At 36.8% G+C, this 26,150-nt stretch overlaps 1 protein-coding gene across 1 annotated transcript; it reads left to right on the forward strand.

The window, feature by feature from the left end:
* The first annotated feature begins 11,998 nt into the window (after positions 1–11,998).
* LOC149848968 (uncharacterized) lies at positions 11,999–12,600 on the forward strand. Its single transcript, XM_090006243.1, has 2 exons — positions 11,999–12,233; positions 12,350–12,600. Exons 1-2 carry the CDS (start codon positions 11,999–12,001, stop codon positions 12,598–12,600), a joined length of 486 nt encoding a protein of 161 aa, XP_089862369.1.
* The last annotated feature ends 13,550 nt before the right edge of the window (positions 12,601–26,150 follow it).

Below are 26,150 nucleotides of genomic sequence, written 5' to 3' on the forward strand. Positions count from 1 at the left end.
CATATGATTTATAGCCTTTTTTTTTTTAGGGTGAGATCTATATTTGTTGTATAGCGTCCTTTTTGGGTGGATTTACATGTTTTAAGAGGCAGCTAATGTATGTTAAATTGCTATGCAATTTCCTGTGCTGCAAATTTCCAAGTTTTGCAGAATATTTGCATCATGAGTTACTGAGCAAAATTTTGAAGCTGCCAAACTGAGTAGGAATTTGGTAGGGATTTCTGTGTTTGGGTCTTCCTTCATCAAGTGAAGGTGTATAGGGGCTAGGGAACTTGAATTGAATACTTGTATGCCTTTGGCGATGGCACTGTATCTCAGAATCATTTGGCGATTATTGAAATTGGTCAATTCATTGAAAAAAAAAAGGAAGTTGGTAATCCTTAACTGCATCTACATAAGGTTATGGAGGTAACTGTCATATGGTCCATCTGACAAAGGTGCTTTTTTTTACTAAACATGGTTGCAGCTTGCCAGTTTTCTTTTTGTGTTTGTGAAATTTCTTCTGTATAGTAAATATCTAATTGCTGTTTATTTTCTTTCTTTATTTTTGAATAAATTCTGAAGTGATGCCAAATCTAGAACAAACTGTGTTATGTACATTTTTGGATCTTGTCTTTGCATTGCCATTATTGGACCTTTTCATTATTTAAATTGTCTATCTCCACTCATAGTGATTTAGTATTCATTGAAACAGTTAATCACCTAATTTAATTTGAGAGCATCAGTAAAGTTGTAATGGCATTTTGCACATATAAGAACCATTAAAATGTTGCCCATTTTCTTTTTTTCACATACACAACATACAGACCCTGTACTCCATACATTTGTTGTTCATTAACCCACTTTCATACATATTTCATTTATTAAAACCATCTAGGCTATTTCCAGCATTATATATATCAACAACAACTATTCACATGATGCATTCACCAGTACAATACCCTCCATATCATGTATATATACTTAGTCTTCAGCCTTCATCTTATCTATGCATTTACCCATACTCTCATCTACACTGTCTCACAAACTCAGACCTTTCCATCATAGATTAAATATAATTAGGCACATTTCCTAATAAGTTCAAACCTTGCCTTTAGGTATATATTCCACTTTTCCAAGTATATACACACTCCCACACACAGCAGCTAGGTAGATGCATCCTCTTTTCTTTCTAGATAATATATATTTCCTGTGTGTAAATACATTCTTACATCTGTTTAGATAAATGCAGTCCTATGTATCTTCTCTACAAATTTGGCATTTGGGTTTCACCGGATATCTTTCCATCATCCTGCATTTCTTGCAATTTTGCCTTACACTAACCAAGTGTTTTGTAGGAAATACATCTAATATGCAGATTTCCTTCTTAGATTAGGATTTCAAATTCAATTCCAACATTGTAATAAGTCAGATATTAATGAAAATTGTACATTTCCAAGTCTTAGATTAGAATGAATGAACATTGTAAATATCATAAATTGCTCATTTTCATGCTTTTTACCTTTATTTTCCAAAATCTCACAATGGTGAAAACACGAATGACACCTGCATCATTTCGTAAGAGGTAATTAATCCTAAGTTGATGATTTACATCAATGGCCATAGTCAGGATGTAAACAAAACTTAGGATTTTTATCTTTTATAAAATAATACTGGATCCACACTGGACCCTTTTCAAAATTCATCATATTTTCTTTAAATATTTTTCCTCTTTTATTAGAGTTTAGTTTAAAATTAATTCAATATATGTATCAATGGCCATAGTCAGGATATATTGAGAATTAATTTCATTTTAAACTCTATAAAAGCATCAAAATATGTTTTATTCTTCACTTGAATTTAAATTTAGATTATTATATAATACATTCAATGACCATAGTCAAGGATGTATTATATTTTCAATCTTATTTTAATTCATTTAAAGAATGGGATATGCTTTTCAAAATCCAATTTAAAATTCTTTAAATTCATTCATCACTTAGGATAGAACTGCATCATGTTTTCAAAATTCTTTTTTTTCAAAACTCCAAGTGATGTTAATATCTTCTTCAATCAATCTTCAATTCTTGTAAAATCCAAATTCATCTTTTCATTTTCAATTCTATTTCATTTTCATTCTCAAAGTCCAATTTAACTTTGAGATTTCAAATCCATTTTATAAAAATTCCAATTCAAATCAGATTTCAAATTGACTTTGAAATTCCAAATTCATTTTATATTCAAAACTCCAATCAAATTCAAAGTTCAAATTAACTTTGAAATTTCTGATTCATCTCCAAATTCAAAACCAAGTTTATCTTTTATCTTCAAAATCAAAGTTTGAGATTGATTATGAATCTCAAAGCTTGACCCTTCCTAAATTTTAAATTCAATCTAGGTGTTCAAAACCGAGATCCATTTTCAAAAGTTCCATTTGGACTTTCAAAATCCAAAATCTTAGGATACAGAGTCCAACTCTACATTGGATCTCAGATTTCAGATTCAAATTCATCTTAAGATCCAGAATCCAATTTCATCCTGGATCTCAGACTTCAGATCCATTCGATTTTAGGATCCAAAATTCAACTCTACCTTGGATCTCAGACTTCAGATCTAAATCCATCTTAGGATTCAGAGTCCGACTCCATCTTGGATCTCAGATTTCAGATCCTAAACCCATCTTCAGATCCAAATCCATTTTAGGATCCAAAACCCAATTCCACTTTTGGATCTCAGACTTCAAATCCAAAATCCATCTTAAGATCTAGACTCCAATTCTATTTTGGATCTCAGATTTCACATCCAAATTCCATCTTAAATTCCAAATCTTGGATCCAATTCCATTTAAAATTCAGAATCCAATTTTATCTTGAATTCCAGGTTTCAAATCAAGTTCTATTTTCAATTCCAACTTTCAAATCCAATTCCATTTCACTTCCAGATTTAAAATCCAATTCCGTTTTCAGATCTCGTCTGAACTTCCTAAATCCATTTCTATCTTTTTATACCATTTGGATTTCTCAATTCCATCCTGATTTCAAATTTAAATTCAAATCCATTTCAAGTTTATCTCTTCTCCTAAATCTAAATTCAAAGTCCATTTTCTGACTTTGAAATTTCCTATTCTTTTACCTCATCTTCAAATCATTCTCTCTTAGAAATCAAGATTTATTCTTCCAACTCTAAATTACTTCAAAGACTTAGAACTTCTCTGATCTATCTCAAGTTCTAAGTTAGATTCAACCATTTCTTCACTCCATTTTCAAGTTCATCTCAGAATACTTGGAAATTTTCAAAACATCTTTAAAAAAGAGCATACATCTTTGCATTGCACAAGCATGATTCTTTGTGCATCTAGACTTAGGATAAATTCTTAGATAATATTTAGGCAAAGCAAAATGCATAAATTCGATCCTTGGTTCGATTACCCTTGGTAAAGGCACCATGAACGGTCGAACCTCGTACCGATGAGCGAATCCCGTCTCTCCATTTTTCCCACAATATTTTAAAACGGAGGCGAGTTAAATTTTTAAATATTTTCAAATCAAGGTCAAGTGAGACTCCGCAAAAGAGTTCCTCTCTCTCTCTTCTTTTCTTTCTTTTCTCTTCTCTATTCTTTTTCTGTCTTTTATTTTTCTCCCCTCAAAAAGGAGGAAAATAGAGGTTAGAAAAGGAAAAGAGAAGGAAGAGAGAGAAACCACAAGAGAGAGGAAAAATTTTGCGATGATCACAGTTTTGGCGACCGAGATGGGACTTCGTCTTCGTCCGGTCGGATCTATGCCTTTGCTTTGCTTTAAATATATTCTAAGTCTTTATTCTTCAAATGTCAGCTTCATTTCCATGCAAACCTTAGGAGCCTAGACTCTGTCCTAAGCTGACATTATTTGCATATAGGATCTAAGTATGGTTTGGTATGACCATATTGAGGAGATTATTCCATGTTCACATTAGACTTAGGTCTTAAATACAACTCTCCTCAATTCTAGGGATTGAATGCAAACAATGTATGCAAGTGTATGCTTCTTTTCATTTAAATTCTATCTCTTTAGGACTTGCATTAGAGCTTTCTGGTTTTATCTGCATGTTGATCATATTTTTGAAAACATCCCTACCTATATTGTCCCGGTCTTCACGTTGCTGGGCTGTCTCACTGAACCATATTTCGGGAGAGAGCCTCACAACTGGACCACTTATTTGGGTTCGCGCCCCCCTACCACGTACCTAAGGGCCATAGTCTGAGGTATATCGGTAGGTGCTCAAGGATGTTGGGAAACCATTACCTTAGAACCGAAGAGATATCTTTATATGCCACATACTTCGAGCTTCGGCTTGAGTATATCGGCATACCTTGATTGGAATCAGATGATATAAATCTTAGAGTTAGGATTAAGGTCCTATCAGCCATTTCAAATATTGCATTTAGAGTCAGCTTTAGGGAATGCTGTTCGTGCATCCTTGCTTATATATCTGTGATTGAATGATATATATGTATATATCTTCCTTATATTTTCCAAAAACCCTGGGTATATATTATTCAAAATTTCCTCTTTTAAAACCCCAGGTGTATTGTCTTTTCTTCTGATTTCTTCAAAATTCTTTTTGATCCTGCTTGCTATTTTTCAAAAATTTTAAATCCTTATCATCTATTTTAAAATTTGTTTTCCTCCATCATGAGAGAAATGATATTGCCTATGAGGATTTTCAAAATCATAAAAATTTTCTGCAAAAGTCTTAAAAAAAAAAAGATTCAAATATCTTGATCTAAATCCCTTTTAAATAAACTAACATGTTGATTTTTCCTTTTCCAAATTAGGTTTTGAAAACCATTTGTCTTCAAAATCATCACCTCGTGATTGTTTTTCTTTTTCAAAATTGGTTTTAAAACCACTATCTTCAAAATCAAACCTCATGATGATCTCTTATGATGATTCCCCTTTTTAAAGAATCAGATCTCGCGCTGATCATTCTTCTTGCGGTGGATTTTCTTTCCAAAAGTGATTTTTCACCTATCTTTTAAATAAACCTTTTTTCTTTTAAAATCCCATATGCAGGCAGGATCATAAAAACTTATTTCCTTAAATCTTATAAATTTTCATCTAATTTTGTTATCTTTATCAGTTTCATTCATTTTATTCATATTTTTATCAAGTTTACATCAATTTTATCAAGTTTTATCAAGTTTTTCCTCAATTCTATTAAATTTTATCAAAACTTCTGTACCCTTTCAGGTTAAGGGATAAACTTGACCCTCGTTGTCCGAGGTGTCCCCCTCAGGTTAAGGGATAAACCTGACCCTCGTTGTCCGAGGTGTTTCCCATTCAGGATAAGGGATAATCCTGAGACCCCTCGTAGGAGCAATAACGCTACCTATGAGGATTCTTTTGTAAATACAAGTTTCGTAAACCTTCATTTGATTTTCTAAATTTATATCAATTTTCCTTCATTTAAATTCCTTAAATTCTTTTCCCATTCAGGATAAGGGATAATCCTGAGAACCCTCGTAGGAGCAATAACGCTACCTATGAGGATTCTTTTGTAAATACAAGTTTCGTAAACCTTCATTTGATTTTCTAAATTTATATCAATTTTTCTTCATTTAAATTCCTTAAATTCTTTTCCCATTCAGAATAAGGGATAATCCTGAAACCCCTTGTAGGAGCAATAACGCTACCTATGAGGATTCTTTTGTAAATACAAGTTTTGTCTATCTTTGTTGATTTTCTAGATTTATATCAATTTTCCTTCATTAAATCTCTTTAAATTCTATTCTTTTTCCCATTCAGGATAAGGGATAATCCTGAGACCTCTCGTAGGGGCAACAATGCTACCTATGAGAATTCTTTTTGCAAATACAAGTTTTATCGATCTTTATTGATTTCTAAAAATTATATCAATTTCTCTTTAAATTCTATTCTTTTTCCCATTCAGGATAAGGGATAATCCTGAGATCACTCATAAGAGCAACAATGCTACTCGTGAGAATTCTTTTTACAAAATAAATCAATTTCCTCAAATTCTCTCCATTTTTATCAATGTTTCATCAAAATTCTATATCCTTCTGTCTTCTCAAATTTTATTCCTTCTATTTTTCCCCGTTCAGGATAAGGGTTTATCCTGAAAATTGGACCGCATACCTGGTCCATCTAAATCATAGATCATAAATTCTAAATCTTGTCATATCCCTTCTAAATTCAAGTCTCAGGTTATCTCTTCATAAAATCTTCTAATTCCCCTTCAGGATAAGGGAGAATCTTGAAACCCTGGCAATCATTCCCGCTTCAATCTCTAAATATCTTAAGAATGCCGGTCTCCTTCCCGACTCTCAGTTGGAAAAACCCGGTGCTCGCACTGGTTATTTTGCTAAAGTTTTTAAATCTAAAGATCAAGTTCAGTCCTCGTACTGGTTGTCTTTCAAAAGTTTCGAACTTAAATCAGGTCATTAAATGAAAAGTCCCAGCTACTTCGCTGGTCGTTAAATGGTTAAATGAAATGTCCCAGCTACTTCGCTGGTCGTTAAATGATTAAATAAAATGTCCCAGCTACTTCGCTGGTCGTTAAATGAAATGTCCCAGCTACTTCGCTGGTCGTTAAATGATTAAATGAAATATCCCAGCTACTTCGCTGGTCGTTAAATGATTAAATGAAAAGTCCCAGCTACTTCGCTGGTCATTAAATGATTAAATGAAAAGTCCCAACTACTTCGCTGGTCGTTAAATGAAATGTCCCAGCTATTTCGCTGGTCGTTAAATGAAATGTCCCAGCTATTTCGCTGGTCGTTAAATGATTAAATGAAATGTCCCAGCTACTTCGTTGGTCGTTAAATGAAATGTCCCAGCAACTTCACTGGTCGTTAAATAAAATGTCCCAGCTACTTCGCTGGTCGTTAAATGAAATGTCCCAGCTACTTCGCTGGTCGTTAAATGAAATGTCTCAGCTACTTCGCTGGTCGTTAAATGAAATGTCCCAGCTACTTCACTGGTCGTTAAATGAAAAGTCCCAGCTACTTCGCTGGTCGTTAAATGAAATGTCCCAGCTACTTCGCTGGTTGTTAAATGAAATGTTCCAGCTCCTTCGTTGGTCGTTAAATGAAAGGTCCCAATTTTTACTGGTCATTAAATGAAAGGTTCCAGCTACTTCGCTGGTCGTTAAATGAAAGATCCTAGTTTGCTAGTCAGAGTGACCAAAATCATAAATTGCAACTAAAGGTCGTATCAAAATCTATATTGAGTGATTATTTCACAAAGAATTCATGAAAAATTTGCCAATTTGCTAAAAGTATTTGTTGATTCCAATATTCTTAAATGCACAAAAGAATCATCTCAAATTACCTTTAGTATTCTTTCCAAAAGGGTGAAACTTTTTGTGAAAAAGAGGTAAAATTCAAATCTTTTCCCTGTTGATCAACCAAAAGGATGAGAGAAATATCCTCGGTATGATTGGCGAAAGAAATGCTCGATGACATTAAAAAGCCAGAAACGAATTGATATTGATCTTAGCTTTGACTCTTGTTTAAAGATGATTTTCTAGCAATCAGACAGTGGAAATATCCTGAGCTACAAAAAGAATCCACTTAATTCATATCTTCTCATTTCTAAAGCTGCAATCAAATATCTGCAAAAGGGATCTCTCAATTGTCGTCAAGATGAAGGTGAATATGCGAGCAGATCCCCGGGGCCAAAGAAGATTTGGATCATCTACCGAGATGAAGAAGTTTGTGAAGGATCCTTCCAGGGAAAGTTCAGATCACCGTCGAGATGAAGGCGAGTGTGATGAACCTACCGACAAACCCTAAATGATATTTGATTTCAGTTATCATCTAAAGACCTTTGAGCCAATACCATCATATATAATCCCTGAGATAAAAGAAGGATCGAAGCATCTCCAAGATGAAGGAGTTTGTGACGTACCCTTCCCTGAAAAAGAGAGAAAAGTCAAAACACATCCAAATGAAGGATGATGTAAAAGCCCGAAAAAGTTCAATGACTCAAAAAGAGTGCAAGAAGATCATCATAGGAAAATACCCAGATATCAAACTATCTAAATTGCCAGAAGTCATCTTCTCTCATGCAAAATTCTTTTATCAATATCTTCTCACTACTTGCTTTTATGAAATTAAGAATATATCTTCTCTTCTCATATCAGGGAAATGGATAGCCTTCTCCTTGAAGAAAGTCATCAGCGCTGAAATTTTGAATTTGACTCTTAAAGACCGAGGAGTTAACCTCGATGAAGGAAATACTCTAGGTAAAAGAGGGATTCTCTTTCGCACATACGTGCACATTTTAAAGAGTTTTGAGTCAACTACAATTTTATCTTATTAGCAAAATTTTCTAGATATTCTAAGAATGAAATAAATATTCAATATCCATTTGGATACAATCTAGAGTTGTTTACATTTCTCGTCTTTCGCTTGTCGAGAGACTCGCCTTCTCCTTGATTAAAGGATTGCCTTCCTCGTCTTTCGCTTTGTCGAGAAACTCGCCTTCTCCTTGATAAAAGGATTGCCTTCCCCGTCTTCCGCTTTATCGAGAGACTCGCCTTCTCCTTGATAAAAGGATTGCCTTCCCCGTCTTCCGCTTTGTCGAGAGACTCAACTTCTCCTTGATTAAAGGATTGCCTTCCTCGTCTTTTGCTTTGTCGAGAGACTTGCCTTCTCCTTGTTAAAAGGATTGCCTTCTTCATATTTTACATTTTGCCTTCTCCTTGCTAAAAGGATTGCCTTCTTCATATTTCACATTTCACCTTCTCCTTGCTAAAAGGATTGCCATCTTCATATCTTCATATTTTACCTTCTCCTTGCTAAAAAGATTGCCATCTTCATCGCCATCTTCACATTTCGCTTTCACTTTCTCCTGCCAAAAGGATCACCCTCTTCATCTTTCGCCTTGTCAAGAGATTCTTCTTCTCCTTACTACAAGGATCGCCCTATTCATCTTTTCACCCCCATCAAAAGATTCGCCTCCTGTTACCTTATTCATCGTTCATTTTGTCTCACATCTCCTCATTTTTCATCTCTCACATTTCCAGAAGAGTTACCCCATTCAGTTGAATTATCTCTCCTGTCCCATCACGGTTTCGAGAAATCCGTATGGTTGTTCCCACTCAGGTTAAGGGTCAAAAACCTGTATTTTCTGCGAGAGGTCATTAAATTTAAAAGTTGATTTTGTCTCAGCAATGAGACGTCCAAGTTCACCCCTTTTTCAAAGTTTTAGGGAACCCCATTTCTTTTCTCCTTTCGCAAACCCCTTTCAGATTTGTTCGTCCAAACTCCGAAGGTCCCATTATGGTTTCTTCATTTGAGGATTCCATCTGATCGTCCCCTTCAGGTTAAGGGTTAAGCCTGAACCTCGCCCATTGAGGTATCTTCCTTTTCAGGTTTCGGTTAAACCTGAATCTCGTTCCAACGAGTTTCCCTCGTTTCGACGAGGAGTTTTCTTCCAGTCCCTTCATGGTTCTTCCCATCGAGGAATCCATGCTTTGTATATCCATCCAGGACAGGATCCTACTTGAGCTTCATCTCACGAGGCATTTTCGCAAAAATATCCCATCAAGGTCCTCATATATTTCTTTTTCCATCCAAATTATCTTGATATATCTTCGTCTCATCCAGTCTAAGGGCTAAGCCTGAGTCATTCCACAAGGCTGATCTTGTCTCACCCATAAGACTTGATAAAAAATTCTTATCTTTCATCACTTCGGGATCTTCACCATAAAATCCCATCACGATTTCCTCATTTTTATCATTTATTCATATCATTGTCGAGGATTTCGTCCCCCCAAGCCATTCAGGACAAGGCTTTAAGCCTGAAAAGCCATAATTCTTCCACACCCAGTTTAGGTCGGCTAACTGGGGCATTTTTCAAAATTTGGAGTGTTTTCTTTGCCACTAAGCTCGGCTTTGAACCAGCTTAGTAGCAAAGAGGGGCATCTGTGAACACCCCAAAATTTTCAAAGTTTTGTAAAAATGACCCTTTTGCCCCTAACTCCGTTTTCTGAGAAAATCAAAGCAATTTCAAAGCTAAATTTCAGTCATTCTTCAGATTTTCTGAATTAAATTCCATATTGATATATTCAAATTCAATTCCGGATCCGAATCCAGTGTTTTAAATCCGTGTTTTCTCAAAATTCGGATCCAAATGTATTTTCTGAAGAAACTTCCCCAAAAATAGCCTTAAATTCTCAGAAAAAATCCCTTTTGTAAATATTTTTTGCAAAAATACAAAAAAAATAGTGTTAATCCTTGTTTTCTCACAAACTTTAGGATTTTATTCTAAAAATACAAAAAAATTGAAAAACTAACACAAAAATAACCTTGTGAAAACACCTTTTGAAAATCAAGTTTGTGAAAACACCTTTTTAGCAAAAATGTATTAAAAAGCCCCTCTTTGTAAAATTTTGAAATAAACAGGACCCCTTTTCAAAAAAATGTTTCTAGGGTTTCTTTTGAAGACCCTTTTTCGTAAAGAACTCCAGGAGAAGGGCGCATTCTCCCTCTCTCACACCGACCATCGCACGCCCTCTCTCTGTACTCAGCCTCCATTAACCACCCGATCGCCCTCCATCACGGACCCTACATCCACCGTTGATGTCTAACAGCCTCCCCTTCTGGAGACTTCTCATTTTCCCCTTTAAAAGAGACACAGAGAACCCTAAATCCATCGCTTCCTCACCCCTGCACCTTCTTCCTTCTTCTCGGATCCGTCTCCTACCTCTCCCTGCCATCCATTTTCATCCGTGGTTCACCCCTCCATTGCATATTCTTGATCACCTCTTCTCCTCTTCTTCTTCATCCCACCGTCTTTTGTCCCCTCTGGTTCTCCCAAAATTAGTAGGAAGAAGTCGATCCTCTGCCAGCAGAGCCACAAACTAAGAAGATCAATACTACAAGCTGAGGCCACCTTGCCTTCAACCTCCAGCGCTCCAGCAGCAAAGTGTAGAAGAATAGCCTCTTCTGCCTTCATCTCTATCGATTCTAGGATCGGAGTTTTCTTAGGAAGGATCCATTTCCATCGATGAACGCCAGCAATCAATCCATTCTCCCAACCCTCCTCTCGAGCATCTCTCTCTCCTGAAGGAAGGAAATCCATCGGCATCCATCCTCCATCGATCGTTAGCAACACCCGTCTGATCTCCACTCATCTGTTAAAGACATCCATCGTCGCACCCTTAATAGATTAGCTTCTCCTCTAAGCTTCCAAAGAAGGTTTTCCTTCCTCCCACAAGATTCTGGTGAATAAGGTAAGAACCTTTCCTCTTTATTTCCTTTAATCAGTTTCTAATTTCTTGGTTTTTTTTTTCTTTCTCGTTAACGCACCCTTGGAGGAGTTGGATTGCTGATAGCAATCCCAATTCCTCCCTTGTGCTACAGCAAAGGGGACGCATGACCCCAACATTTTTTTTTCTCCTGCTTACATTGGATTTCTTTCTTGCACATTCGAAATATCTGCTTACATTGGATTTCCTATCTTTGCCTTGTATTTTTTTTTTCCGTTTGTTTGTTTCTGTGCATCTGATCCAAAAGATCTTTCATGCTCTATAGTTACATCTCAGCTGTATCATCAGCTTAATCGTCCCTCCCCTTTTGGTTTGATTGAATCTCACGCTGACCAATGGACAAAATCAAAGGGAGTTCAACCGCCTCCCCTCGCCCCCTTCATTATTCTTCTTCTCTCACCTCACAAGGGCTCTCCCTCTTTTCCTACTCATTAGCCCCAACAATCAATGTCAACTAACTTTGTTACAAAATTCTTGAATTGTGTTCCTCTTTTCCTTTCCCTTTGATGTGTTTTCAGATTGTTGGGTTGATTGTCATTCTTGAGTTCTTTTTTTTTTTGGGGTTTTACTTGTTTTCACCATCTGGTTTTATTTGTTAACATTTTGGGGCTGTGTAGATTTTTTTTCTATATTGGGATTTTAAATACTGTGGGGAATTGAGTAAACAACGACCATGATTTAGTTGTTGTATACGCTTTTGGTTGGTGAGGGAATTGTGGTGTTGCTCCTGATCCTGAAGAATCCAATGAGGAAACTTGTCACGCTGTGTTTGGATCGGGCGAAGCGCGACCGTGGCCCCCGTTGTCATCAAGATGCTGGCTGGTCTGATGTTCATCTTGATGGTGTGGAATCTACACAATATCTTCAAAATCTAGAGGTGTTCGGCGGATTTTGGCACGATCACGCCCACCGATTATGTCCTTGTGAGCAAGCTTATGTCGGAAGCCTCTCTGATGGGCTTCTCCATCTTCCTTTTGTTGGTAATTGACCGGCTGCACCATTATATAAGGGAATTGCGGATGATGAGGAAAACCATTGAACCTTTGAAGAGGCAAATGCAGAAACTCTGGTGATGCAAAGATTATTGCATCAACAGAGATCAGTAAATTGGAGAAGGAAATCTCTGTTTTGAAAGAGAAGTTGAAGCAGCTGAAAGCAGAAGCTGAGGCAAAGGGCAAGGAGGCGAGAACTGCTAAAGCAGATGCTATGGCTCTGAAGAAACAGTCTGACGGATTCCTTCTTGAATATGATCGTCTTTTGGAAGATAACCAGAACCTTCATACCCATCTACAATCATTTGAACGAAGATTGTTTTTATCTCGCTCTGATAGCAGGAAGATTTTGTAGCTGCTCCCTGTCTTCCGCTCAGCTTGTTTGCAGAACGGAATTTTTAATTTGAGAGGTATGATTTCCTCATTTTATTGATGGACTGCACATATGATTTATAGCCTTTTTTTTTAGGGTGAGATCTATATTTGCTGTATAGCGTCCTTTTTGGGTGGATTTGCATGTTTTAAGAGGCAGCTAATGTATGTTAAATTGCTATGCAATTTTCTGTGCTGCAAATTTCCAAGTTTTGCAGAATATTTGCATCATGAGTTACTGAGCAAAATTTTGAAGCTTCCAAACTGAGTAGGAATTTGGTAGGGATTTCTGTGTTTGGGTCTTCCTTCATCAAGTGAAGGTGTATAGGGGCTGGGGAACTTGAATTGAATACTTGTATGCCTTTGGCGATGGCACTGTATCTCGGAATCATTTGGCGATTATTGAAATTGGTAAATTCGTTGAAAAAAAAAAAAAAAAAAGGAAGTTGGTAATCCTTAACTGCATCTACATAAGGCTATGGAGGTAACTGTCATATGGTCCATCTGACAAAGGTGCTTTTTTTTACTAAACATGGTTGCAGCTTGCCAGTTTTCTTTTTGTGTTTGTGAAATTTCTTCTGTATAATAAATATCTAATTGTTGTTTATTTTCTTTCTTTATTTTAGAATAAATGCTGAAGTGATGCCAAATCTAGAACAAACTGTGTTATGTACATTTTTGGATTTTGTCTTTGCATTGCCATTATTGGACCTTTTCATTATTTAAACTGTCTATCTCCACTCATAGTGATTTAGTATTCATTGAAACAGTTAATCACCTAGTTTAATTTGAGAGCATCAGTAAAGTTGTAATGGCATTTTGCACATATAAGAACCATTAAAATGTTGCCCATTTTTTTTTTTTCACATACACAACATACAGACCCTGTACTCCATACATTTGTTGTTCATTAACCCACTTTCATACATATTTCATTTATTAACTCCATCTAGGCTATTTCCAGCATTATATATATCAGCAGCAACTATTCACATGATGCATTCACCAGTACAACACCCTCCATATCATGTATATATACTTAGTCTTCAGCCTTCATCTTATCTATGCATTTACCCATACTCTCATCTACACTGTCTCACAAACTCAGACCTTTCCATCATAGATTAAATATAATTAGGCGCTTTTCCTATTAAGTTCAAACCTTGCCTTTAGGTATATATTCCACTTTTCCAAGTATATACACACTCCCACACACAACAGCTAGGTAGATGCATCCTCTTTTCTTTCTAGATAATATATATTTCCTGTGTGTAAATACATTCTTACATCTGTTTAGATAAATGCAGTCCTATGTATCTTCTCTACAAATTTGGCATTTGGGTTTCACCAGATATCTTTCCATCATCCTGCATTTCTTGCAATTTTGCCTTACACTAACCAAGTGTTTTGTAGGAAATACATCTAATATGCAGATTTCCTTCTTAGATTAGGATTTCAAATTCAATTCCAACATTATAATAAGTCAGATATTAATGAAAATTGTACATTTCCAAGTCTTAGATTAGAATGAATGAGCATTGTAAATATCATAAATTGCTCTTTTTCATGCTTTTTACCTTTATTTTTCAAAATCTCACAATGGTGAAAACACGAATGACACGTGCATCATTTCGTAAGAGGTAATTAATCCTAAGTTGATGATTTACATCAATGGCCATAGTCAGGATGTAAACAAAACTTAGGATTTTTATCTTTTATAAAATAATACTGGATCCACACTGGACCCTTTTCAAAATTCATCATATTTTCTTTAAATATTTTTTCTCTTTTATTAGAGTTTAGTTTAAAATTAATTCAATATATGTATCAATGGCCATAGTCAGGATATATTGAGAATTAATTTCATTTTAAACTCTATAAAAGCATCAAAATATGTTTTATTCTTCACTTGAATTTAAATTTAGATTATTATATAATACATTCAATGACCATAGTCAAGGATGTATTATATTTTCAATCTTATTTTAATTCATTTAAAGAATGGGATATGCTTTTCAAAATCCAATTTTAAATTCTTTAAATTCATTCATCACTTAGGATAGAACTGCATCATGTTTTCAAAAATTTTTTTTTCAAAACTCCAAGTGATGTTAATATCTTCTTCAATCAATCTTCAATTCTTGTAAAGTCCAAATTCATCTTTTCATTTTCAATTCTATTTCATTTTCATTCTCAAAGTCCAATTTAACTTTGAGATTTCAAATCCATTTTATAAAAATTCCAATTCAAATCAGATTTCAAATTGACTTTGAAATTCCAAATTCATTTTATATTCAAAACTCCAATCAAATTCAAAGTTCAAATTAACTTTGAAATTTCTGATTCATCTCCAAATTCAAAACCAAGTTTATCTTTTATCTTCAAAATCAAAGTTTGAGATTGATTATGAATCTCAAAGCTTGACCCTTCCTAAATTTTAAATTCAATCTGGGTGTTCAAAACCCAGATCCATTTTCAAAAGTCCCATTTGGACTTTCAAAATCCAAAATCTTAGGATACAGAGTCCAACTCTACATTGGATCTCAGATTTCAGATTCAAATTCATCTTAGGATCCAGAATCCAATTTCATCCTGGATCTCAGACTTCAGATCCATTCCATTTTAGGATCCAAAATTCAACTCTACCTTGGATCTGAGACTTCAGATCTAAATCCATCTTAGGATCCAGAGTCCGACTCCATCTTGGATCTCAGATTTCAGATCCTAAACCCATCTTCAGATCCAAATCCATTTTAGGATCCAAAACCTAGTTCCACTTTTGGATCTCAGACTTCAAATCCAAAATACATCTTAGGATCCAGAATCCAATTCTATTTTGGATCTCAGATTTCAGATCCAAATTCCATCTTGGATTTTAAATCTTGGACAATTCCATTTAAAATTCAGAATCCAATTTTATCTTGAATTCCAGGTTTCAAATCAAGTTCTATTTTCAATTCCAACTTTCAAATCCAATTTCATTTCACTTCCAGATTTAAAATCCAATTTCATTTTCAGATCTCGTCTGAACTTCCTAAATCCATTTCTATCTTTTTATACCATTTGGATTTCTCAATTCCATCCTGATTTCAAATTTAAATTTAAATCCATTTCAAGTTTATCTCTTCTCCTAAATCTAAATTCAAAGTCCATTTTCTGGCTTTGAAATTTCCTATTCTTTTATCTCATCTTCAAATCATTCTCTCTCAGAAATCAAGATTTATTCTTCCAACTCTAAATTACTTCAAAGACTTAGAACTTCTCTGATCTATCTCAAGTTCTAAGTTAGATTCAACCATTTCTTCACTCCATTATAAAGTTCATCTCAGAATACTTGGAAATTTTCAAAACATCTTTAAAAAAGAGCATACATCTTTGCATTGCACAAGCATGATTCTTTGTTCATCTAGACTTAGGATAAATTCTTAGATAATATTTAGGTAAAGAAAAATGCATAAATTCGATCCTTGGTTCGATTACCCCTGGTAAAGGCGCCAGGAACGGTCGAACCTCGTACCGACGAGCGAATCCCATCTCCATTTTTCCCGTAATATTTTAAAACGGAGGCGAGTTAAATTTCTAAATATTTTCAAATCAAGGTTAAGTGAGACCCCGCAAAAGAGTTCCTCTCTCTCTCTTCTTTTCTCTTCTCTATTCTTTTTCTGTCTTTTATTTTTCTCCCCTCAAAAAGGAGGAAAATAGAGGTTAGAAAAGGAAAAGAGAAGGAAGAGAAAGAAACCACAAGAGAGAGGAAAAATTTTGCGATGATCACATCAACCATCTTTGCAACCTCAAACAGAAGCCCAATGAGAAGGCCAGGGATTTCATCCATAAATGGAGGAGTATTTGTAACAAGATGAGAAATCCCATTTCTGAGGAGCATGCCCTTCAAGTCATTCTCAACAACTTCTCTCAGCCCCTGAAAAGCCTCCTTTTCTCATACCCATCCAAGTCATTTATCGAACTGACAGAATGAGCAGAATGACTCGAAATGGGAGTGGAAAACGGAATGTATGAAGGTGTCGCTTTGACCAAGAATATCCAGGATCCAAAGAAGAAGGCACATTTCACTTATTCGGTCGAGGTTCCAGGGGATGACCAGGGCAGTAGCAGCAAGAACGCCAGTGGCAGTGGCACGAAGCCTGAGCAAAGCAGAGGTAGAAAAGGAAAGTTCTTCAAAAATAATGACAAGCCTCTCTCGAGCGGTCCTCAACAAAAAGGGGATCTTCAGAAAAAGCCCAAGCACATAAACTGGAGCAGGGATCGGAAATTTACTCCTCTCGACCAGCCTCTAGAAAAAGTTCTGGAATATTTACTATCCCACGGAATGGTGAAACTTCCCAAGGTTGTAGATCCGCCAGTGATCATTGGAAGATTCAAGGAGCAGTACTGCAAGTTCCATAGAGCGACTGGACACGATACAGAATATTGCTTCGTCTTGAAGCATTTGATTCAGGACTGTATTGATAAGAGCATCCTCATCGAAGATGAAGAGGAAGGCAAAATGGATATCTTGTCCGCCCCATTCCCAAAACATTTCGCCACAACCATTTCAGAACATTCATTTCTTCCGCAAAGTCATATACATCCATGCTCCAGCGAAGATATAAGTCTTCAGCATTAGGTGATGGTTCTACATCAGGATCAGCCTGCATCTCAGTGAATGAACATCCTCTCATTTTTTAACCTAAGGAATATATCAGTTGAGAGTGGAAAAACCCAAGTTTTTCCAAAAAGATTTCTTAAAAAAGAAAGTCTGCACAGAGGAAGCAGAAACCTCTAAAGAAGCCGAAGAGCGGGCCAAAAATCTCCAATAGCCGATTACAATGCTCTCCAACATCTCTATTTTTGAATTGACTCATGATTCTCCTAAGCATCGAGAAAAGCTAGATGGTTTACTGAGAATGATCAAGGTGAAGCCGGGCACTACGCCCGAAGATATGGCACTAATCGTGAATCAGGCAATGACTAATGCGCCTATCACCTTTTCAGATGAGGACCTGCCAAAGCCTCATTCTTTTCACAACAATGCATTATACATCGTGGTAAGGAACAGGGGCATGACTATCCCACATGTACTTGTTGATGGAGGCAACACCCTCAATATTTGCCCAAAAATGACAGCGAAGGCCTTGGGATTAAAAGAGGAAGAATACGTGCCTGATCCCATTACCATTTATGGCTTCGACAATCACGGGCAGACTGTGAAGGGCAAAATTTTTCTAGAAATCTTTATTAATTACTCGGTGCACACCGTTCAATTCCAGGTCATCATTGTGCCACCAACTTACAATCTTCTGTTGGGACGAACATGGATTCACAACGCTAATGCCGTTCCGTCAACCCTCCACCAATGCATAAAATGGTCCAAGGGAGGAATGATTACCACTATCCTAGGCGAAGATCCTGAAGAGAGGCTGCCACAGCCTATGATTCCTCGCCCAACATTTATGGCAGATATTCCAAGCATCCGAGAAGCGGATGAGATTAACCTCAGTGAGAGCCTAGAGATGCTAAAACTGAAAGATGTCATGGAAGAAGAAAATGTTGCAACCACGGTCCAATGGCAGGGACCTTGTTTCTTCAAATTAGGAGGATGCATCAATTACACCTCCTTCAAAGATCATCCCTTATTTCCTCAGTTTTCCAAAGCCAGAAAGGGATTCAATCTTCTGATAAAACATGGATACCAGCCGTTCCGGGGCATACAGAAAAATGAAGATGGTATAGTGGAGCCAATCATTCATACTCAGCATTCAGACAATTCAGGGTTGGGGTTCACCGGCCAAGGTTCCACCAAGAAAACAGTTTTTGTCAGAGAAAGCCAATGAAAAGATGATACCTCAGTTTTCCTGCTTTTCTGTTCTTATATTATAGGGACAACACAGTCCCATCTTTTGTCAATATCTTGTAAATATTATATTTCAATCAATGAAGGATCAATCTTCTCTTTATATTTTGGGCATCTATCATTCTTTCTTATATTTTGTTTGTGCCATTATTCTTTGTTTCGTACAAAAGACTTGTTTTTGCTTGTATTTTCTCTTAAAAACCCTTTCTTATATTTTCAGGATCATAACTCCTGAATCAATGAAGAAATTCATTATCAATCCCAAATATTTAAAATCAGCAAGGTTTCCTGAGATAAAAAGAGCAGAGGTCAGCCAAGCAGTAGAGCAGACCGAAGAACCAGTAGAATTTGATTCAACTATCCAAGAATTGCCAGAATTTGCCCACATTCAGAAGCAGGATGAACCCTCATCTTTGGTTCAAGATCCAACTGAGGATATCAACATTGGTTCGGAAGATGATCCAAAAATTCTCAAAATTGGCTCAGGTCTAAATGCAGAAGAGAAAGCAAGACTCATCCAATTCCTTAAGCAGCATCAAGAAGTATTTGCCTGGACTTATAAAGATATGCCAGGATTAGATCCCAAGCTGGTTGAGCATCGACTCAAGTTGAAGCCAGATTCCAGACCAATCAAGCAGAAATTGAGGAAATTAGACCCTCAAATTGAGCAACAAGTCAAAGAAAGACTTGAAGATTTATTGAAAGCAGGCTTCATCCGAGCCATTGATTATCCAGATTGGTTGGCAAATACCGTAGCAGTCCCTAAAAAGAACGGAAAAGTTTGGATCTGCATTGATTTCCGGGATCTCAATAAGGCTACCCCGAAGGATGATTATCCACTTCCCAACATTGATCTGTTGATCGATAGCACGGCGGGTCATGTCATGTTTTCTTTTATGGATGGATATTCAGGTTATAATCAGATCAAGCTGGCCGTTCGTGATCAGTCGAAGACTTCCTTTACTACACCATGGGAAACCTTCTGCTATACAGTCATGCCATTTGGGCTCAAAAATGCTGGGGCAACTTATCAAAGGGCAATGACCGTTATTTTCTATGACCAGATGCACAAAAATATGGATGCATATGTGGATGACATTTTGGTTAAGTCTAAAGAAGAAGAGGATCACCTCGATGCTCTTAGTCAAGTTTTTGAAAGACTTATTCTCTACAAGTTAAGACTTAATCCTCAATAATGTATTTTCAGAGTTGAGTTTGGCAAATTGCTCGGCTTCATTATCAACAAGAAAGGAATAGAGGTGGATCCGGCCAAGGAAAAAGCCATTATTGATATGCCACCTCCAACTAATCTCAGGGAACTGTGAAGCCTTCAAGGGCGTATTCAGTCTATTCGCAGATTCATTTCCAATTTGGCTATGAGATGTGAACCTTTCAATCATTTGCTAAGAAAAGGAGTAAAATTTGAATGGGGATCGGAATGCCAACTCTCGTTTGAGCGCATCAAGCAGTTTCTCCTTAATCCACCCGTCTTGAAGCCGCCAAAATTGGGGAAGCCCCTCTTACTATATATTTCCGTCAATCAGAATGCCTGTGGTGGATTCCTCGCACAGTATGAAGAAGGCAGCCTGATAGAGCACACCATCTACTATGTGAGCAAAACTTTCATTGATTATGAAAAGAAGTATTCTCAAATGAAGAAAACTTGTCTAGCTCAGGTTTGGATGTGCCAAAAATTAAGACATTTCTTGTTGGCATCTGAAATCAAATTTCTATCAAAACTTAATCCTCTCAGATACATTCTTTAACAACCATTTCTCACTGGACGGATTGCGAAGTGGCAGGTCCTCCTAATGCAATATGACTTAGAGTATGTTTCTCAAAAGTCAATTAAAGGCCAAGCGATCACAGATCAGTTGACAGACTTTCCCCTGACAGAAGAAATTAAAGCAGAGGATGATTTTCCTGATGAGTACATCTGTAATGTCCAACAGCCCCCGGTTTGGAACCTATTCTTCGATGGATCTAAAAATATGTCTGGCATAGGGATTGAAGTGTTGCTAATCACTCCAGAAAAAGAAATGATCCCTTATTCTCTCAAGCTTGGTTTCCAATGCACTCATAACATGGCCGAGTATGAAGCTCTAATACAAGGTCTCAAAATTCTGCAAAGTTTCAATGTCAAGAGAGTGCATGCCTTTAGCGATTCATTACTTGTTGTCAGTCAAGTTAACACTGAATGGCAAGTGAAAGATTCAAAATTGATCCATATCAAAAGATCGTCCTAGCCCTTGTGGACAACTTCAAAGAATTTCAGCTCAACCATATCAGAAGAGAGCACAATCAGATAGCCGATGGCTTAGCCAGCCTGGGTTCTATTCTATCCTTCAAGAGTAGTGAATCATGTCGTTCTTTTGAAGTTGGCAGACTTGAGCAACCTGCTTTCATTTTAACCATGCAAGTAAACCAGGTTGATCAGAAGGAGAAGCCTTGGTATCAAAGCATCAAGAATTTAATTGAAACTGGTGAGTTTTCATCAGAAATGCCAAAAAGGAAACAACGTGCAATTCAGCATATGTCTACCCGTTATTTCATTCTCGCCAATGTCCTCTACCGCCATGGGTTCAGTTTTGAGTATTCAAGATGCTTAGACAAAGAAGAGGCTATGAAAATTATCCAAGAGGCACATGAAGGGATTTGTGGTGGCCATGTTGGCTATCAAACTCTTGTCAAGCAGATCGTCCGAGCAGGGTACTACTGGAATACCATGCAGCAGGACTGTCATCGATTTGTGAAGAAGTGCGTCAAGTGCCAAATGCACGCGCCTTCCATTCATGCACCAGCCACATATCTACAATAAGTTGTTTCTCCTTAGCCATTTTCTATGTGAGCTTTCGACGTCGTAGGCCCAATTACCCCTTCTGCTTCCAACGAACACAAATACTTTCTGGCTGCGACAGAGTATTTCACCAAATGGGTTGAAGTTGTTACTCTACGCACAGTAGAAGGCCGCCATGTGGTTTCTTTCATTCACAAAAACATTCTTTGCCGTTTCGGCATACCACATGACATCATTTCAAATAATGGGAGCCATTTCAAGAATGAGAAGATGAAAACCTTCTGTTCTAAGTTCAAAATTTGCTATCATTTCTCAGCTCCCTATTATCCTCAAGAGAACGGCCAAGCAGAGGCCACCAATAAGATTCTGATCCGCATCTTAGAAAGGACCGTGAAAACAGGTCGAGATTGGCATGAGAAGATTCATGATGCACTTTGGGCATACCGAACCACCATTCGGACCCCAACCAATGCCACTCCTTTAGAACTTGTTTACGGAACTGAAGTAGTGTTGCCTCTTCACGTCTAAAAGCCCGCTCTCAAATTTGCTTCCTTTATAGAATTGCCACTCGATCAGTATCAGCAGCAGAGATTGGTGCAACTAGATTTACTGGATGAGAAGAGGCTCAAGGTAGCAGAGCATGCTCAAGCTTATCGACAGAGGATAACTTGACATTATGCCAAGTCCGTCATTGAGAGAAAATTTTGAGTTAACGATTTGGTGCTCAGATCAACGGCTCATCTCAATCATCGACCACGGGGCAAGTGGTCACCCAATTGGGAATGCTTTTATGTGGTTAAGGAAGCATTGCCTCACAATTCATATCTTCTAATCAACGCAGATGGGGTGAAAATGCCAGATCCTGTCAATGCTCTGCATTTGAAGAAATTTTATACCTAAGATGTTCATTCTAGAGCCTCTTGTACTATCAAAAGAGTCATTTTCAATAAAAAAAAAAGATCTTTTATCAATTCTTGCATTCTTCTCCATGATACGAGGGCATTTTATTTTCCTTCATCATATGCAGGCAGGATTAGACAAAATTCTTTCCTCAAATTCTACTAATTTTCAAGTGATCTTGTAATCTTTAATAAATTTCATTCATATGGTTTATTTTCTTGCTTAAATCAAGTTTTTATCAAATTGTTGTCAACATTTGTCAAAGTGTTAATAATTTTTCATCAATCTTATTTTCTATCTACCTTTATCTTTAAAAATACCCTTTCAGGTTAAGGGATAAACCTGATGCCTCCTTTCAATGAGGTATTCTTTTTTTTATTCCCCCGTTCAGGATAAGGGGATAAATCCTGAAAGCCGACCACATGCAATTAAGCTATGATGGTCCATTAATTCTCACCAAGAACCTTTATCTTCTAAAACTCATTTTGAAAACCTAGCTCATCTTTCAAAACCTAGTCCTCACACTGGTTATTTCTCAAACTTTTCAATCATATATTGAGCACATTTGGAAAATCCGGTTCTCACACCGGTAACTTTCTAAATTCAGTCTTCTGATCAAAGACCTTTCTTCTGCAAAATTCAAGTTTTGACTTGAACTTCCCAAAATTTGATGTATTTCCAAAAGATCCAGCATCTCGCTGGTCATGTACTTCCAAAGGATCCAGCATCTCGCTGGTCATGTATTTTCGAAAGGATCCAGCATCGCGCTGGTCATGTCTTCCAAAAGATCCAGCATCTCACTGGTCATATATTTTCAAAAGGATCCAACCCTCGTTGGTCATGTATTTCCAAAAGGATCCAACACTCATTGGTCATGTCTTCCAAAAGATCCAGCTCCCGCTGGTCATGTATTCCAAAAGGACCCAGCATCTCGCTGGTCATGTATTTTGAAAAGTCCCAGCTCTCAAGTGTCGAGCTCCTCAAGTCAATCTGTTCCACAAATCAAACCTTTAAGGTATGATTTCTCCATTCTCTCATTTCCAAACCTTCGGGTTTTCAATCTTCTCAAATTCAATCACTCTCAAGCCTTCAGATAAAACCTTTTCAAATCCAGTTTTTCATAATTGGTCGGGATTTTCAAATTCAGTGTTTTCACTGGTAGGGATTTTCAAATCTAGTTTCTCATAACTGGTCGGGATTTTTCAAATCCAGTTTCTTATAACTGGTCGGGATTTTCAAAATCCAGTTTCTCATAAATGGTCGGGATTTAAAATCCAGTATTTTCACTGGTTGGAATTTTCAAAATCCAGTTTCTCATAACTGGTCGGGATTTAAAATCCAGTTTTTCATAACTGGTCAGGATTTCCAAAATCTAGTTTCTCACAACTGGTCGGGATTTAAAATCCAGTGCTTTCACTGGTCGGGATTTTCAAAATCTAGTTTTTCATAACTGGTCGGGATTTAAAATCCAGTTTTTCATAACTGGTCAGGATTTCCAAAATCTAAATATCTCTCATCAATTAAGTTATCCATGGTCTGATTTTTATAACATCCCTTTAAAATACAGCTAAAGGTTTCATCAAAATCCATATTTAGTGTTTATTTCACAAAAAGATTCTGGAACATTATGCCAATTTGCTAAAAATAGTTGTTGATTCCAATATTTTTACTATACAAAAAGAATTACCTCAAATTACCTCTAATATTTCTTTCCAAAAGGGTGAAACTTTTTGCGAAAAGAGGTAAAATTCAAATCTTTTACCTGTTGATCTACCAAAAGGATGTAAGAAATATCCTCGATATGACCAGTGAAAGAAATCTTCAATGATATTGAAAAGCCAGAAGCAAATTGATATTGATCATGGCTATGGCACATGTTTAAAGGCAGATATCTGGCAATCAGGCAGTGGAAATATCTTGAACCATAAAAGAATCCACTCAATCCTATGTCTTCTCAACCATTTAAGCAACAAATCAAATATCTGCAAAAGGGATCTCTCAACTGTCGTCAAGATGAAGACGAATAAACGAGTTAGACCCCCGGGGCCAAAGAAGGTTTGGATCATCTCCGAGATGAAGAAGTCTGTGAAGGACCCTTCCAGGGAAAGTTCAGATCACCGTCGAGATGAAGGCGAGTGTGATGAACCTACCGACAAACCCTAAAGGATATTTGATTTCTGCTATCATCTAAAGACCTTTTTTGAGCCAATATCATCAACAGAATCCCTGAGATAAAAGAAGGATCGAAACATCTCCAAGATGAAGGAGTTTGTGACGTACCCTTCCTCGAAAAAGAGAGAAAAAGTTAGGACACATCCAAATGAAGGATGATGTTAAAAACTCAAGAAAAGTGCAGTGACTCAAAAAGAGTGCAAAAAGATCATCATGGGAAAACACCCAGATATCAAACTGCCGAGATTGCCAGAAGTCATCTTTTTCTCATGCAAATTTTTTTTATCAATATCTCTTCACTACTTGCTTTTATGAAATTAAGAATATTTCTTCTCTTCTCATATCAGGGAAATGGATAACTTCCTTGAAGAAAATCATCGCTAAAATTTTGAATTTGACTCTTAGGACCGAGGAGTTAACCTCGATGGAGGAAATACTCTAGGTAAAGAGGGAATATCTTTTGCACATACGTGCACATTTTCAAGCATTTGAGTCAACTATAATTTTATCTTATTGGCAAAATTTTCTAGCTATTCCAAGAATGAAATAAGCATTCAATATCCATTTTGATGCAACCTAGCGTTGTTCATATTTTCCAGGAAAAGTTGCTTCATTCAGTTGAAGTATTTCTTCCTGTCCCATCACGGTTTCTTCAGTCAAGAATTCCGTATGGTCGTTTCCCACTCAGGTTAAGGGTCAAAACCTGAATTTTCTGCGAGAGGTCATTGATTTCAAAAGCTATTTCAGTCTCAGCAATGAGACACCCCAAAATCATCCCTTTTTCAAAAGCTTTAGGGAACCCCATCTTTCTCTTTTCGCAAACCCCTTTCGGATTTGTTCGTCCAAAACACCGAAGGTCCCATCATGGTTTCTTCGTTCGAAGATTCCATTTGGTCGTCCCCTTTAGGATAAGGGTTAAGCCTGAACCTCGTGCCACGAGGTATTTTCCTTTTTCAGGTTTGGGTTAAACCTGAGTTTCGTTCCAACAAAATTTCTCGTTTTGACAAGATGTTTTCTCACGGTCCCATCATGGTTTCTCCTTCAAAGGAACCCATGCTTCATATATCCATTCAGGAAAGGATCATACTCGAGTTTCATTTCACGAGGCATTTTCCCAAAAATGTTCTATCAAGGTTCTCATGTATTCCTTTCCTCATTCAATTCATCTTGATATATCTTTGTCACATCCAGGTTAAGGGCTAAACCTGAATCATTCCAAAAAGCGTATCTTGTCTCACCCATGAGACTTGATCAAAATTCTTATTCCACCATTTCGAGATGTTCACCCAAAGTCCCATCACGATTTTCTCATCCTCTATTATCCAGTCATGTCATTTTTGAGGATTTTGTCTCCAAAAAACCATTTCAGGATAAGGTTTTAAGCCTGAAAAGCCATGTTTTTCAAAATAATTCTTCCACACCCAGTTCAGATCTGCTGACTGAAGCATTTTCAAAATTTGGAATGTTATCTTTGCCACTAAGCTTGGCTTTTCAACCAGCTTAGTAGCAAAGAGGGGCATCTGTGAACACCCCAATTTTTTCAAAGTTTGATAAAAATGACCTTTTTGCCCCTAATTCCATGTTCTGAGAAAACCAAAGCTAAATTTCAGTCATTCTTCAGATTTTCTGGATTGAATTCCATATTGATATATTCAAATTCAATTCCGTATCCGAACCCAGTGTTTTAAATCCAAATCTGAGCCTCGTTGTCAGATTTCCAAATTAAAATTACAAAAATACCAAAAAATGGTTTTGAATGGCTTAGGCAGTTTATCCAACATCCTCTTGGATCCCCAACCCTATATTTCTCAGT

This window comes from Nuphar pumila, chromosome 1 (assembly GCF_984573655.1).
Source record: "Nuphar pumila chromosome 1, dmNupPumi1.hap1.1, whole genome shotgun sequence".
Taxonomy (NCBI): domain Eukaryota; kingdom Viridiplantae; phylum Streptophyta; class Magnoliopsida; order Nymphaeales; family Nymphaeaceae; genus Nuphar; species Nuphar pumila.

What these genes read in the sequence shown, in the direction of transcription:
- LOC149848968 (XM_090006243.1), top strand. Translation starts at nt 11,999, where the DNA reads ATGAGGAAACTTGTCACGCTGTGTTTGGATCGGGCGAAGCGCGACCGT. An exon ending in TCTCCATCTTCCTTTTGTTG is followed by an intron (nt 12,234 to 12,349) that starts GTAATTGACCGG and finishes TTGCATCAACAG; the next exon opens with AGATCAGTAAATTGGAGAAG.